General features: G+C 37.2%; 1 protein-coding gene across 2 annotated transcripts in view; it reads left to right on the top strand.

The window, feature by feature from the left end:
• LEPR (leptin receptor) overlaps positions 1-16,346 on the top strand; it is an 84,022-nt gene that overhangs the window by 14,249 nt on the left and 53,427 nt on the right. For both annotated transcript variants that reach the window (XM_073896602.1, XM_025871781.2), the window contains exons 3-6: positions 962-987; positions 4,307-4,366; positions 8,910-9,239; positions 11,597-11,720. In XM_073896602.1, coding sequence (XP_073752703.1) covers positions 4,327-4,366; positions 8,910-9,239; positions 11,597-11,720 — 494 coding nt within the window. In that variant the 5' untranslated portion in view covers positions 962-987; positions 4,307-4,326. The remainder of the gene's footprint in view (positions 1-961; positions 988-4,306; positions 4,367-8,909; positions 9,240-11,596; positions 11,721-16,346) is intronic.

The raw sequence follows: 16,346 nt of genomic DNA, 5'->3' as shown, positions 1-16,346 counted from the left end.
TCCACTCAAACACTAATTAAGACTATTCTGCTTTATATTTAAGTAGAATTTAATACATAAAGATACACAAAGAATTTTCTGTGATAGAAGTTAAAGTCTGATTTTCTTCTGAAAACCCATAATATGATAATTCAGGAGAATATAGATTTTAATTTTTCCTTTTGTTTGAAGTTTATAATAATAACTCAAGAATCAGTGATGTGTTTAGTATGCTTACTCTGGTGAATTGTGAAAATTGAATTACTGACTGCACATCTAGGTGTTATAGGTGGATCATTTAGATCAGTCTATGAATGAATCTTTGTATATTTTATGAAGATTTCAAATAAAACACATTATTCATCTTAACTGTCAACATAGAAGGACTGTATTTCAGGGGGAACATTAGGCAATATAATCTCAAACTCCTCATAGCTTGATGTTTATCAGTGGCTCAATTTATAGGAGCTATACTTACAGAGGATTGCCTGAGGAATGTGGACTCCCATTTATTTATCTACATCAGGAACTCTTAATCTGGGAGCTTTGGATACATTTCAGAGCGTTTGTTAACCCCCTGAAATTATAGCCCTAATTTTGGGTGTATGTGTCTCCTCCTGGCAGTTGGTGCCTTGCTCTTACCAAATTCTCAACAATATCCATATTTATCTATTGTTTTAAAAGATTTTATTTCTTTGAGAGGGAGAGTGAGGGAAGGGAGGGGCAGAGGGAGAGGGAGAGAGAATCCGAAGCAGACTCTGCTGTGCAGCTCTACATGGGGCTTGATCTCACAACCCTGATATTGTGATCTGAGCCGAAATCAAGAGTCTGACACTTAGCTGACTGAGCCACTCAGGCGCCCCAACAAGATCCATATATAAAAATGGTTAAGGGGGCGCCTAGCAACAATCATTTTGTTCTCTGTATTTATAAATCTGATTCTGCTTTCTGTTTGTTTATTCATTTGTTTTTTTTTTTTTAGGTTCCACATATGAGTGAAATCACATGGTATTTGTCTTTCTCAGTCTGACTTATTACACTTAGCATCCATGTTGTCCATCCATGTTTCACAAATGGCAAGATCTCTTCCTTTTTAATGGCTGCATAATATTCCTGTGTGTGTGTGTGTGTGTGTGTGTGTGTGTGTGTGTGTGTGTGACATCTTTGTCATCCACAGAACGCATCTTTTGAAGATTGTTATTTTCTTAGCATGATGCCACCAGCCTATTTTGAAGAATATTTCAAGAGTCATATCATGCCATTCATTCATTCACTCATTCATTCAGTTAATATACAGAAAGCACCTAGTAGGTGACAGGCAGGCTTCTATGTGTGAAGGATATAATGATGAAAAGGAAATAGTAAAAAGAATCTCTTGGTCTAGTGGAGTTTACATTCTAGTGGGGAGAGTTAGACAATAAGCAAGAAAAACAGAAGTCATATTCACATCAGGTAGTGTGATAAGTGTGTTAAGGAGAAAATTCAGCAGTAACAGCAGATATGCATGTGGGGGTGGGGAAGGTGTTGAAATTTTAGATGGGCTAGTCAGGAAAGGCTCCGAGAAGGTGACTTGAACAAAAGAAGAGCAGTAGTTGATGAGGTCAGAGGGGCACTCGAGATCCAGGACATTGTAGCTCCGTGCAGGACTCAGACTTGTACTCAGAGTGGAAAGGAGAGTACTGTAGAGTTTGGGGCAAGACAGACATGATGTAGACCACTCTGGATGCTGCACTGAGAATAGACTGAACTGGAGAGGAGGAAGGGTAGCAGCAGGGAGAGCAGTTAGGAGGCACTGCTGACTGTCCAGGGAAGAGATAATGGTGGCTTAGAATAGGGTACTAGCAGTGGAGGGGCTGAGGAACTGTTGAATCGTGTGAAGTTTCCATGAAAGTCTAGTACTGTTAGGATGTTCATGAGGATGTTAACCTGTTTTGAAGTTACTCAGGCAAAAATTTCTTTCTGTTCTTAGTGTTAGGATTATTTGAACATTTCCCCAAAGCTGTTGATTTTGTTTTAAAAGTACTCTGAAGGGGCACCTGGCTGACTCAGTCAGTAGAGCATGCAACTCTTGATCTCGGGGTTGTGGGTTCAAGCCCCATGTTGGGTGTAGAGATTACTTAAAAGTACTCTGAATTTATAGTTGAACAATTTGATCATAAGAAAGCATAAAAGAAATTAATAGTTCATCTTTAAAAAGTGAATTTAACTGAATGGTATTTTGTATATTACACTTATTTTGGTCGTCTTACCATTAGTTTTCCCTTTGCTTGGTTTTTTTTTCCTCACAGTTTAAAGATTTCTGCCTTTTTTTTTTTGGTATTATTTGTGTTTTTGTAAACCTCTTTATATGTTCCTTTCTGGTACAGTGTAGGATCGTATAAATATTTGCCTCATTGAGTCTATATCAGGGACCATATTTCACACTCTCTTCAAGGTTGCATCTATGCCCTTTTCATTTTTGTGATTGTTTCTCTGTTATGTAAGAGTGAAACCTGCCTGCAAGAATTCAAACCATAAGAATAGTTTGTGTTTTGCATGGAACATTAAATAAAAGAACACTTGTCTTATAAGCAAAAACAACTGATCTATTTGGTCATTTGACTCAGCTGATAAGTTGAGTTAAAAGTGAGTCAAATCAATTGTTAGACTGAATTATTTGCCACCAGTTGGTTCATTCAAAACACTTAGTCTAATGATATGTTGTATCTATGACACATCCTGACTATGAAACTTGCATTTGGGTTTATTTTAGGAGATATTTAAAAAAAATTTTGTTTAAATTCCAGTTAGGTAACATACAGTGTAAAATTAGTTTCAGGCATAGAATTTAGTGATTTAACACTTCCATACAACAGCTGGTGCTCATCACAACAGGTGCAGTCTTAATCCCCATCACTTATTTCACCCATTCTCCCCCAGGAACCTCCCCTTAGGAGAAAATTTTGCATCAGAAACAGGTATCAAAAAATTCATATGTTCCGATAATGAGGAGTCCCAAGACTGAACAGATGTTTAGAAATCCTAAAGACACATTGTGATATCAGTGTATAAAGAACCAAACTTCTGACGAAAAACTGAGAGGCTGAAAAACAAATTTATCAGACTGTAAAATGTTTATGCTCATCCCTTTTCTTCCCGAGAGTTATTAAGTCGGGAACTAAACAAACATGTTTTCCTATTTACTCATCACATGGTACCAATTCTCAGATATGACTTATGAGATATGTTTCTCACGTCATATTTTATAATATTCTTTGTGGTAAAGCTGTGACTTCTATTTTAAAATAAAATCTCTCAGAATCATGAGAAGCTCTGAAAGGGATTGTAGAGCTCATCCATAGGGGGATTTGTACACGAGGAACCTGAGGTCTAGAGTGTTGAAGTCCCAAGTCCTACAGCTGATTAGTTGAAGATACTAGATTGGCACTCAAGACTCCTGACACCTAATTCAGAGCTTTTTTTTTTTTTTTCTTTTTACCTCAGATTAACTTTGTGTAGTGAACTGAATCCCCAATTTGAGATAACAAAAAACACTGGAACAACAAAAGCCTTTAGGCTTTCATTACAAATTGAAGCCCAATATATTAAAATTACGCTGCTGTTCTAATTCATGAGGTCCTAGTACGAATAATCTTATTTAAGATGTATTTCAAATTGAGTAGACTTCATGGGAAAGCTTGTCTCTTGAAGTCACCCTATCATTTGGATATATTAAGCCATCAACCTTTCCTTAGATTACTCTGATAACTCTCCAGTGTGAGTATTAATGCGTCGGCAGATAAACACTTGGGGTTTCCAAAAGCATACAGGGAAATTTCCTCCTCTTTATTGGAAATAAATATACAGTCATTACCTGTGCTGTTAACTGTTTGGCTTTGTAGTATCACAGTAAATATAATGGCTTTAGAAAATAAGAGAAATTTAAGAACTGAGTATAAAAAAATTAATGTTAGATTGTGTACATATTGAATCAAACTTATGAACACTTTTGTTTAGTTAAAAATTTGATCTTATCCTGTGATGCCTGTCCTGGTCTGTCATGGCATAAAGGAACATTAAAAATTTTTTGAATATGCCATATATGAAATTGTGGCTTATATTTTAACTGTGAGATAGCACGTGCATGGGAATGAATCCATAATGTCTAGCCATACTTTCATGTGAGACACTTCTCTGATATTGACGCAGAGTATTATAGAGGATTAAAATGTAAAGACTTATTCATAATCCTTTTCCTTTTCTATTTCCCCAGACAGCTTGTATAGGTAGATGTCAGGTGTTTTGTGTGTTGTGTGTGTGTATTTGTTTTAGATGTACTGTTTTTCAGGTCTACTTCTCTGAAGTAAGATGACTTGTCAAAATTTCTGTGTGGCTTTGTTACATTGGGGTAAGTAATTAGCTTTTTAAATGTCCATATATAAGAGATTTTGCCCTTCGGGATCCTGTTTCTTTTACTGGCTAGCAGAATTTCCTCTGTCTGCAGTTAGAAATTCTCATGCTCATGATTAAAAATACAAACCAAACAAAAGTGTAAGTGTGAAAATGAAAACCCTTCTCAGTCTCCTGGGACCAACCTGATGTGTAGCTTTCCAGAACTATAACACAAACAGACATACACAATTCGTGTCTATGGTTGCAAAAATAGAATTGGTCTATATCTATTGTTCTGTGTTTTTCTGCTTAATAGCTCTTCAATTTAGCATGACAACTTTTTTTTTTTTTACTGAGTACTTACTGATATGCTTATTCATTTAATGGTTGCATAACAAAGAACTTATGACTGTACCTTAAATTATTAATTTACTTGGCCAATTCCCCATTGATAGACATTTCTTTGTAACAAATAATGCTGCATTGAAATCCATACATATATCTTTGTATATTTGGGAGAATATTCCTGTTGATTAATTATTACAGAGGACTTTCTATGTTAAATAATATGCACATTTAAACATTTGATAGGTACTGTGAAATCTTCTCCACAAAATTTTGTACCATTTCAGTACCAACACAAAGTACATGAATGCTATATCCGTTGCATTTCTGTCAAAGATGTATATTATCATTCTTCCACGTTTCTGCCCTGTCAGATAAGGAAAACATGACATCTCATTTCAGTTTTATTTACTTGATTATTTGTGAGGTTGAGGACTGTTTACTGACCATTTATATTTTTTTTTAAAAGATTTTATTTATTTATTTGACAGAGACACAGCGAGAGAGGGAACACAAGCAGGGGGAGCAGGAGAGGGAGAAGCAGGCTTCCCGCTGAGCAGGGAGCCCGATGCGGGGCTTGATCCCAGGACCCTGAGATCATGACCTGAGCTGAAGGCAGACGCTTAATGACTGAGCCACACAGGCGCCCCGACCATTTATATTTCTTATGCAATTTTCTAAATCATGTGCTTTGACCATTTTGTTGCTGGATTTTATTTTCATGAGTTTTCAAAATTTCTAAAATGTCACTGATATTTAGTACTGTATTAGTCAGGGTTCCCCAGAGAAACAGAACCAGGAGAATTTATAGAGAGAGAGAAAGAGATCTATTATAAAGACTTGACTCACAAGATGGTGGAGGTTGGGAAGTCCCATGACTGCAGCTGCTGGCTGGAGAGCCAGGAGAGCTGATGGGATAAGTTCCAGTCTGGATACTGCAGGCTTAAGACCCAAGAAGAGCTGATGTTTCAGTTTGAGTCCAAAGGAAGGAAAAGACTGATGTCAGTCAGGCAGCTGGAGTTCCCTCTAACTTAACCTTTTTGTTCTATCCAGGTCTCCAATTGATCGATAAGGCCCATCCATGTTAGGGAGGGCAATCTGCTTTTCTCATTTTACTGATTCAAATGTTAAGTTCATCCAGAGCATCCTCACAGACACACCCAAACTACTGTTTGACCAAATGACTGAGCACCCCATGGACCTGACAAGTGACACATAACCTTAATCATCACAAGCCCCTAACAATTTATTATGTTTTGCAGATTTTTTCTTCCTGCCCGTTGCTTGCTACTTAACTTTGTTTTCTTTTACAGTACAGAAAGTTTATTTATGTACACTAACACCCTTATACATGTGTAGAAACAAGATATGGTGACACTTGAATGTTTTAATTTTAATTTAGTAAATGTAGCATTATTAAATTATAAATGTATATATATCAGATGATAGTCAAAACTAATTCTCTGTATCAAGGAGCAGTTTACGTGGTGGTGGTATGTAAAATATATCACTATGACACAAAATAATGGATTTATTCTCAAATGGAAGGGAGATGCCATTTTAAATGCTATTCCACATTTTAACTGCAGTAGACAATGACAAGTGTAATGTTATAAGAGGATATTATCAAGGGATGACGTTTACATTGAAAATTTCCATCTTGAATACCACCAGAAGAAGAATTGAATGTATACTAGTCTTCCTCCTACCCACTGCAGGAATATCCTCAAGAGAAAGCTTACAGATGATTTTCTAATTTCGTGATTTTAACTACTGTGCACCATAGCATGCTTCTGTTTGAAATTAGTCACCCATTGCCAATGACTTTTTTAAAAAGATTTTATGTATTTATTTGAGATAGAGAAAGAGCATGAGTGGGGAGGGGGAGGGCCAGAGGGTGAGGGAGAAGCAGACTCCCCGCTGAGCAGAGAGACCGAGGCCTGGCTCCATCCCAGGGCCTGGATCATGACTTGAGTGGAAGGCAGACACTTAAGCAACTGAGCCACCCAGGTACCCCACCAATGACTATTGAGCATACTATTCTCACTTGTTTCTTACTGCATTGTAGAGATATTTTGATTTAAAAAAAACCCACAAAAACCTCAAATCATCTAACTTAGGCTGTGTTCCAAGTATTTTAAAATTAAAGTCAGGCTAGGGGCGCCTGGGTGGCTTCAGTTGGTTAAGCGTCTGCCTTCAGCTCAGGTCATGATCCCAGGGTCCTGGGATCGAGCCCCGCATCAGACTCCTTGCTGAGCAAGGAGCCTGCTTCTCCTTCTCCCTCTGCCTGCATCTTGCCCAGCTTGTGCTCTCTCTCTCTGTCAAGTGAATAAATACAATCTTAAAAAAAACCTAAAGTCAGGCTATTTTTAACAAAACCCATTTTATCTGGCAACCATATTGGGAGATTATCCAGCTGTCCACCTGTGTGTTCTAAGCATCTCCTTGGCTAATCCAATCTGAAGGTGCTCTTACGAGTTTCTCTACAAGTCTTCCTTGTGCATACTGTTCATTCTCCTTGTAGCCATCTATATATTTACAGAAAATACCCAGCATAACTCCACTGTTAACAGAGTCAAAAACGATGCCACAAGGGACTATCAAAAAGTAACAACATACTCATTCTCTCTTATATTTTCTAATTTTTATTAGGCTCCACTCAGTGTGTTTCACATTGGCTTTCTGAAAGGTTTGTTGTTTGATGAAGTTTTGTGAATCAGAAGAGTTCTTGGGATGCTGTTACCATGATAACATATGCCTTCAGATAAAATTCTGGACTACTGGCTGTTTAGGGTTCATCTGGAGGGAAAGAAATATTGTTTGCAAAAGCATGCAAAATAGAACTATCTTTTAATTAAACTGATTCAATAGTTGCTATGTCTATGACATTAATTATTACATTTTACATTTCAAATACTTCTTTGAGGATTTTAGGCTCATTTCAGTTCAGCCAAATGAATATTCCATGTGCAGCTAGAAAATGTGCTTTTAATTAACACCAACAAATACTCATAGTTTTGTAAAATCAAAGAAATGACCTATTTTTATTGACATGTGCTAGTTTCAGAAATGTATGTTAGAAAGATGAAGTCCAAAGGAACACAATTGTAATGAGGGTCACTTTTGGTGATATTATGATACCTAATTGTTATCAGTGTGGGCGGAGTATTAGTCATGTTAGTGATGTTTGCTTTAATTTTTGCATCTGATACATTTTTATGTTAGTTTATTTTTATGGAGAAGTTTAGAAATCAAACTTTAACAGTCATTACCTATATATTGTTTAGATATTTTCATATATATTAGCTTTATGATTTAAAACATTTTTTGTGAATTGATTTTTTAACAATTGCTATTTTCTTACATTTTTACATTTACCCTAATTCTTCAGAATTCTCATTCCATGAAAATCCATGCAAAATTCTCCGAATTCTGCTTTGGTTTGTATGTGAGGCAGCAGGGCTGTTGAATTGTATGAGTAGCTTGTAAAAGAAAGAATTAATGAGAATTGATTATTATTTAATTTTCAAACAATTATTAAAAAAACAAGTACCACTTTTGAGAATTTTTTGGGTATGAGATTATATAATTATTCTTAATTTTTATATGTAGAAAAAGTGAGAATTGTCTTTAATCAGCAATGGAATATTCCTGTCATTGTACATTGATTCTTGGAGAGTGCATTAAAGCCATGTCTTAGACGTGTCATATATCTGAGGATCATGGGTAGATTCAAGAGATTATCCAGCTGTCCTGATACCGAAGAAAAACCCTTTCTAAAAACACTTGTAGTGCTAACATTTTGGTATTATTTTCTTTGAGAAATATTAAAACAGCACTTTAATATTTGCTTATATAATTGCACATCCAGATATTTCCCGCTTATACTGGAAGTTCATTAGAATAATTTTTTTAGAAAAAGCAATTGAAATATTTAGCTATATTTTTTTCATTAAAATATAAATATAGAAGGCTAGATTAATCAGGAAAATGAAGCATGAATTTCCAAAAAGAGGTGCTAATGGATGAAGTTATCTCAGTAAATTAATGTACCTTCCATTGTATAATGGAAGCACAGAGCTCTGCATCAGGCACAGACTGAACAAGTAGTAATTTAAATAATTGAGCACTACCTGGTTTAATCTTAGATACTTCTTATTTATGTCTTAGTCAAAATGATTGTTTTTCTGTGTGTCTTTTTAATATCCTAACAGAATTTATTTATTTGACAACTGCATTTAACTTGGCATATCCGATCACTCCCTGGAGATTTAAGCTGTCTTGCATGCCAACAAATACAACCTATGACTTCCTCTTGCCAACCGGAATCTCAAAGAATACTTCCAATTTGAGTGAACATTATGAGGCAGTTGTTGAAGCTAAATTGAATTCGAGTACTACCTACTTTTCTAACTTATCTTCCAAAACAACTTTCCACTGTTGCTTTTGGAGCAAGGAAGATAAAAACTGTTCTGTACATGCAGACAACATTGAAGGGAAAGCATTTGTTTCAACAGTGAATTCTTTAGTTTTTCAACAAATAGGTAAGTATATTGATGTTCCAAGCATTCCCTATGAACTGTTTTAAACAAAATGTTTTCATTCTCTGAAACCTGTATGAAATAGATGTAATATGGATGGGATTCTTAATATATTATCATCATTTTGTATTAGTAATAAAATTATGATTCATCATGTGACCAAACTAATGAGCCCCAAATTATTTTATATCTTATAAAAATGCAATGAGGGAACTCTTTTTACCTATAAATCTGTTTCTTGTAATCTTCTAAATTTGCTTTAAAATAGAAAAAGCACACCTCATTTTGTTGAGTAGATAAAATATTCAAAATATTCAACTGTTGGGTGTGCCTGGGTGGCTCAGTAGGTTAAGCGTTTGCCTTCGGCTCAAGTCATGATCTCAGGGTCCTGGGACTGAGCCCCTTGTTGGGCTCCCTGCTCAGTGCGGAGTCTGCTTCTCTGTCTCCCTCTGCCTTTCCCCCACCCCGGCTCGTGTTCTCTGTCTGTCTGTCTGTCTGTCCCTAATAAATAAATAAAATCTTTAAAAAATATTCAACTGTTGAATTAAGTTTTAAAACACTTATGAATAATATTTGTCCAAGTGAGGAATCTCTCTGTAGCTGATTATATATTTTAAATCAAGGGGTATTTTGTTGTTTAAGTATAATGCATACTGAATGTGGCTAGGGTAGTTAGTAATTCTGCATTTGGAAAGCAAAACCAAAAAATTGTTTCCAAGCCTTCTGGAAAAGCTAACAGAGCAGAATCAATTGATTCAGCAATACAAAGAGACCTACAATATGAAAACAGAGACACACATAAGTATAGCACTCCTATAAAGGGTTAATCAGAATTTCTCACTCTCAACATTATTAACATTTTGGGCCAGACAATTCTTTTTTTTTTTTTTTTTTTTTTAAAGATTTTATTTATTTATTGGACAGAGAGAGACAGCGAGAGCAGGAACAAAAGCAGGGGGAGTGGGAGAGGGAGAAGCAGGCTTCCTGCTGAGCAGGGAGCCCGATGTGGGACTCGATCCCAGGACCCTGGGATCATGACCTGAGCCGAAGGCAGACGCTTAACGACTGAGCCACCCAGGCGCCCGGGCCAGACAATTCTTGGTTATGGGGGGCCTTTCTGTGCATTGTAGGATATTTAGCAACATCCCTGGCTTCTGCCTCTTAGCTACCAGTAGCTCCTTCCCCAAAACATATCTCCGAACACTGTCAGATGCCCCTGAGGGCCAAGTTGCCCCTGGTTGAGTATCACTGATTAGATGGAAGAAACATGCCAGTTTATTGAAATCAGCTTAGGAATAAGAATAAAGCATAAATATACAATAAAATGGGAGTTTTAAAACAAGTTAGTAGTAATAACTCCTAGTGTCTCCAAATGATTCTATGGCCATTAATTAATACAATTCATTTAATATTAAATGAGGCATTTTTTTTTTTCATTTGTAGGGGAACTTAGCCATTTGGTGATTATTAAATATACCAAGGATGAATTTAATAAGTCAGGGCCTTTGTGATGAGCTTTGAAACGATCAAAAAATGTTAGTACTTTCTTTAGTTTTCAAGAGGAGTGATTATGATGCTGTAGATTTAAATTTTACACATAAATAAAGCTTGCATAACTAGTCACTTCTTAGTGAGTTTAACTAAAATTAGTAGGTTAAATGATGGTTACTGAGGATTTCAACTGATTATTCTACCAGGCATGCTGTTTACTTCATAAGGGCTCAACAGTGTTGTAAAATGCCTACCAGCTAGAAATCCTTCAGGTTTGGGGAAATATGTTAGCACTGTTTTAGGTTAGCCATTATTTCTAGTTTTTGCTATTCTTGCTTTTTAAATTACAAATCACCAATAATTTATTACCAGGTGAGTTTTTCAGTGCACGGTGAAGTATACTTGCATCAGTTGTATTTGGGGACTATAATATTACAATAACAAGAATTTAAGACATGAATCATAGTTCACATGTGAATCACTGTGCTTTTATTGCTAAAGCAGACACATAAATACTGCTCCACATTTACTGGTACCTTGATATTGAATATTTTCTTTTCTCCTGGAAAGCAAGCATGAACTGAGCTAGGTGACTTTTGAGGTCTTTTTGTCCTACTTAAGTAGTTCAAGATTTAAAAAAAGAAAAAGTTTGAGAATTTAACTGTCTTATTTTACCTAAAAGGAAACGGGGGGGCCTCAGGAGCTAGGTGACTTGGGCAGATACATACCACTGGTTAGAGCTGGTTTTTTTCTCTTAGAATAGGTAATGGAAATTGTATCAGAACACTGGTAAATTTAATTTAGTTCTTCTCTTTCACTGAGTTGTTCAGAATGTTTTTCAGATTTAATGTAGTTTATTTTTAATTCAGGTGCAAACTGGAACATACAGTGCTGGATGAAAGAGGACTTGAAATTATTCATCTGTTATATGGAGACATTATTTAAGACTCCTTTCAATACTTATGACCTTAAGGTTCACCTTTTATATATTCTGTAAGTACCAAATAAATTAATTTGGAAATTTCTACAACACAATTTTTTTTTTAATGCAAGAGCTTTCGTATACAGAAGTGGATTATGAAAGCTCTCCTCTCTTTATATTTCCTTTTGTATGTATGTACATTTCTAGAAGGCAGTTTTATATATACTTTTTTTTAAAGATTTTTATTTGTTTATTTGACAGAGACACAGCGAGAGAGGGAACACAAGCAGGGGGAGTGGGAGAGGGAGAAGCAGGCTTCCTGCCGAGCAGGGAGCCCGATGCGGGACTTGATCCCAGGACCCTGGGATCATGACCTGAGCCGAAGGCAGACATTTAACGACTGAGTCACCCAGGCGCCCCAGTTTTATACATTTTTCATGCAATATTCATCTCTATTAGGTTTCCTCTTTGCTCCTCCTGTTGATTAAGGTAGCAAGCCACTGCAGTTATGGATGGGCATATATTCTGAAAGAAGGATGAACTCAGTTCAGGCGTCTTAGATATTTGAGTGAGGGGAAAAACTTATTATACATTTCTTTTTCAGGTAGATTTTTTTTCTCATCTTTGCTCATTTTATTAGCTTAAAAATATAAGTGCTCAATATTTATTTGTGCTGGCTAGAGAGCCAAGATGGTGGTTTTACATAGCCATACACTTATAATTCCAGCTAAGACATCATTCAAGTTTTCTAAAAACTCTAGTGATATTACATATCATTTCTATGTGAATTTTAGTTCTTTAAAATTTTTTTCTAATTCTTTTCTGTGATGCTTAAGGAGAAAGGGACTAATTTCTTTCAGTTCTATAGTTTTTGAGATCATACCATTGAGGGGTGATGTGCTAGAAACTGTCCATATAAACATGAGTCAAGATAGGAAGTAGAATGGTGGTTACTGGGGACTAAGGGTGGGGGTAATGTGCAGAGTTTCAGTTTGGGAAGGTGAGAAGAGTTCTGAAGCTGGATGGTGGTGATGATTACCCGACAGTGGGAATATACTACTGTCACTGGACTGTATGCTCAAAATGGTAAATTTTATGTTATGTAAATTTTAAGTAAAATAATTATATTAATTATATATTTAAAACAATCATATTTTAAATTAAAATAATTTATTTTTTAATTTAAATTCAATTAGCCAGCATGTAGTACATCCTTGTAAATTAAAATAATTTTAAAAAAGAAACTTAAAGATGTTAAAAAAAGAAGAGTTATGATCTCTGTCTTGGAGGCATCAGAGGCTAGTGGTTGGGGCAGATATGCACATGGCTTCAGTTTTAGTGGTTACTGTTGTATGTTGGGTAGGAACATGAAACCGTGGGAGCACAAGATTGCTGTGGAAGCCTTAGGTGGGGTCTAGTGCCGCTGAATTCTAGATGACTCTGGAAGCCCCTACTAGGCCCCTGCTTCTTTGTGCAATTCTCTTTAGGGCCAAGGTCCAGAATGGGACTATCTGGTGAGAACGTGCTCCTAGCCGCCACTGTTTGAGCTGTACGAAACATTAGATTTTCCAGACAAATGCTGGGCAGCCAGGAAACCTTGATACATGTTCACAACAGAAATGACTGAGCTATAGATCTCTAGAGGCCCACAACGTAACAGGTTGTAAAGTGGGAAGGTTGGAGTAATAATTGGTAAAGCACAGCCAAGGGTGGATATTTAAAGGACAGGAAAGAATGAGCTTATTTCTAGTCTGTAGTTCATGATCCAGCAAGGGGAGAAAGGTTGAAGATAGGGTGGGAGGGGACCCATTCAAGATCTATGACTGAGAGTGAATATGTAAATAAGCAAGTTCCAGGAAAAGAGCACAGATGGAAGGTTCATCTCAAGATGAAGGAGGCTCACTTCAACTGTAAGTAATGAGGAAAGAAAGGAAGCGCTCTTTTGGATGGAGATATATTTGAAGTTTGGAGTAGAAAATTTCCTACTTTATTGAGCAAAATAGATTTTAGCTCAGACAAAAGAATTCCTTTGCAATGTAGCACATTCCTACGAAGACCTAAATATTTTGGATGGTGATCAGAAATTCTCTGGGTGCCTATTCAAGATAATTTCAAACATTATCAGGAAGCTAGGGCAGTGTGCTTGGGGTTAAAGCACTGTGGCTATGTGTAAGGATTTAAATTTTATTATGTATAGGTTATAGTTATGTCTTGAGGTATGCATTTTCAGAAAAAGACACACATGAATATGTCAGAACATTACAAAATTGCGTAGTAACTTACCTACAGCTGAGAATTTTCACTTCACTTTACTCGGCCAAGTAGCCACTGGTCTGTTCATCTAAATTGTCAGACCCAGAAAAATGAGAAAATAATGATACATTAACTAGATTTTTAACTTGCTCATATGATGAATTTAGCAGATTCTTTTGACCTGCTTTTATTTTATTATTATTATTATTATTATTATTATTATTATTTTTAGAGAGGGAGAGAGAGAAGGTGGGGGAGGTACAGAGGAAGAGGGAGAGAGAGAATCTTTTTTTTTAAAATATTTTATTTATTTATTTGACAGAGAGAGAAACAAGAGAGAGGGAACACAAGCAAGGGGAGCGGGAGGGGGAAAAGCAGGCTTCCCGCCAAGCAGGGAGCCCGATGCGGGGCTCGATGCAGGGCTTGATCCCAGAACCCTGGGATCATGACCTGTGCCAAAGGCAGACGCTTAATGGCTGAGCCACCTAGGGGCCCCAGGGAGAGAGAATCTTAAGGAGGCTCCATGCCCAGCATGGAGCCCGACTCAGGGCACCATCTCACGAACCTGAGATCATGACCTGAGAGGAAATCTTAACTGACTGAGCCACCCAGGCTCCCTGACCTGCCTTTATTTTGAACTCAGGTTTTTAAAAATATCAGCACAGGAAAACTTATCATAATTGCATGCAATTTGAGAAACATTGTGGGTTTTTTTTCTCCCCCCCGCCACATTAATTGTTCTCTCCTTTATACAATTTGGTTAATATGTCCATTTTACCCATTGTTACATGCTGTTTCTGTCTTGAATTCTGTTGTGTGCATCTTTGGGCACTATGTCTCCAAATAATTTAAATAAGAAATTTCATATTAGGAGGAAGAGATGGTCAATATAATGAACAAGACCTCCATGGGAGGGAAAATCCATAAAGGTGGTTACTGTAAGAAGAATTTTTAAATCAATATCCCCTTCTCCAGACATTAGAGAATTCTTGAGAAATCTTTCAAATGCTTCCATGTGTAAACAAGTATGTTTTTTAAAGGAACTAAAACCTAATGTTTATAAGGGATTTAAAGCCCTAAAGATATGTCCTGTAAGGGAAAACATTGTTTGAGCTCAGATATTAATGTTTGTAGAGAATCCAAAAGGAGAGCTACCATAGAAATGTGCTATTTATAACTGCTTTATCTTTGACCTGGAAGAGAAATCCTTTTCTTCCATTATGAGATGTCTACTGTGCACACCAGCTACTGAGCTGAGGGTGGGCAACCATGTTGAACAGCTCAGACACAGCCCTTGCCCTCCTGGAGCTAACAGTGAAGACGAGGGGCATAACAAAGTTTGAAAACACTTTGGTGAAATAAACACAGGGACTTGTGAAAACATATACAGACAGGCAGCAGAAGTATCTGTCTGGATTACGAGGGGACACAGGAGGAACCAGGTAGAGTGAGGAGCATTTGCAAGGTCCCACAGTCACATCTGAACATTTGAGGACATGAAAAGGTAAGCCTGCTTGGGTTATAAAGCTGGGGAATGGTGAGAAGTGGAGATGGATGAGTAAGTAAGGGTCATCCAAGGGGTTTGGACTTCTGTAACTGTTAAACCCCTGCTTTACTTTTTCTCTTTACTATTCCCGCATCAGCATTCTTGGTGATTTCCATGTCCATATAGATGATCTTCAATTTCTTGAAGGCTTTACTTTCCCTATTCTTGTTTCTTCACCCCATCTAGTTCTCCCATTCTCGTGGACCTACTCCAGACCTTGCCATTACTGGTAAGCATGCTCTGTCTGTAATTTCAGTTTCAAGGATCCCACTCTCTGACCATCTCCCCTTCCTCTTAACCTTATGCTTATTCCCTCTATTACCTCAACCTCAGGAATAATTCTCCGTGTTTCTTGGCTCTGCCTTATGAGTTTCTTTTTCCTGAAGGGCTGCACATCTCTGCAATGGGGGGTGGGGGGGGAGTGTTCCTCAGCATGCCTCCTGTCAGCACAGTTTGGGAATCCAATGGCTTCGTTTCATTTTGTACCCTTTCAGTCTGAGCTAGTAGTGTTTCTGCTACCGTGTTCTCTCACAAGAACACACAGCCTTCTGTGAATCTCACTGGGGTTCACCCCATTAGATGAAAGCCTGAAGATCTCTTAGAGATAAGCCCTCCTCTACCTTCTCTTTGATCTTTGCTTGGAAGCCATTTTCTAGTGGTGACATCTTCGCCATCTCGAGCGGCTAGGCATCTCGCAGCTCTCAACTCTTGGTTTCTTTTGTTTAACAGCCCTTTGCTTAATGTGTATCTCTCCTCTTGTGGTCAGAAGAAACCAAGAGGCCACCTTCAAACACCTGCCTGGCAATTTCCTGCAGCAGATCGCCCAGTTCAGGAGGCACACACTATGTGCGACTTAGCTTTCTGCCTCTACATAAGATTCTCTTTCCTCCAGTTTCCA

The sequence above is a fragment of the Callorhinus ursinus genome, unplaced genomic scaffold (assembly GCF_003265705.2).
Source record: "Callorhinus ursinus isolate GAN/ISIS: 27379988/994484 unplaced genomic scaffold, GSC_fseal_2.0 scaffold9, whole genome shotgun sequence".
Taxonomy (NCBI): Eukaryota; Metazoa; Chordata; class Mammalia; order Carnivora; family Otariidae; genus Callorhinus; species Callorhinus ursinus.
Note: the sequence above shows the minus strand (reverse complement) of the source record. Positions and strands in the feature narration are given on the sequence as shown.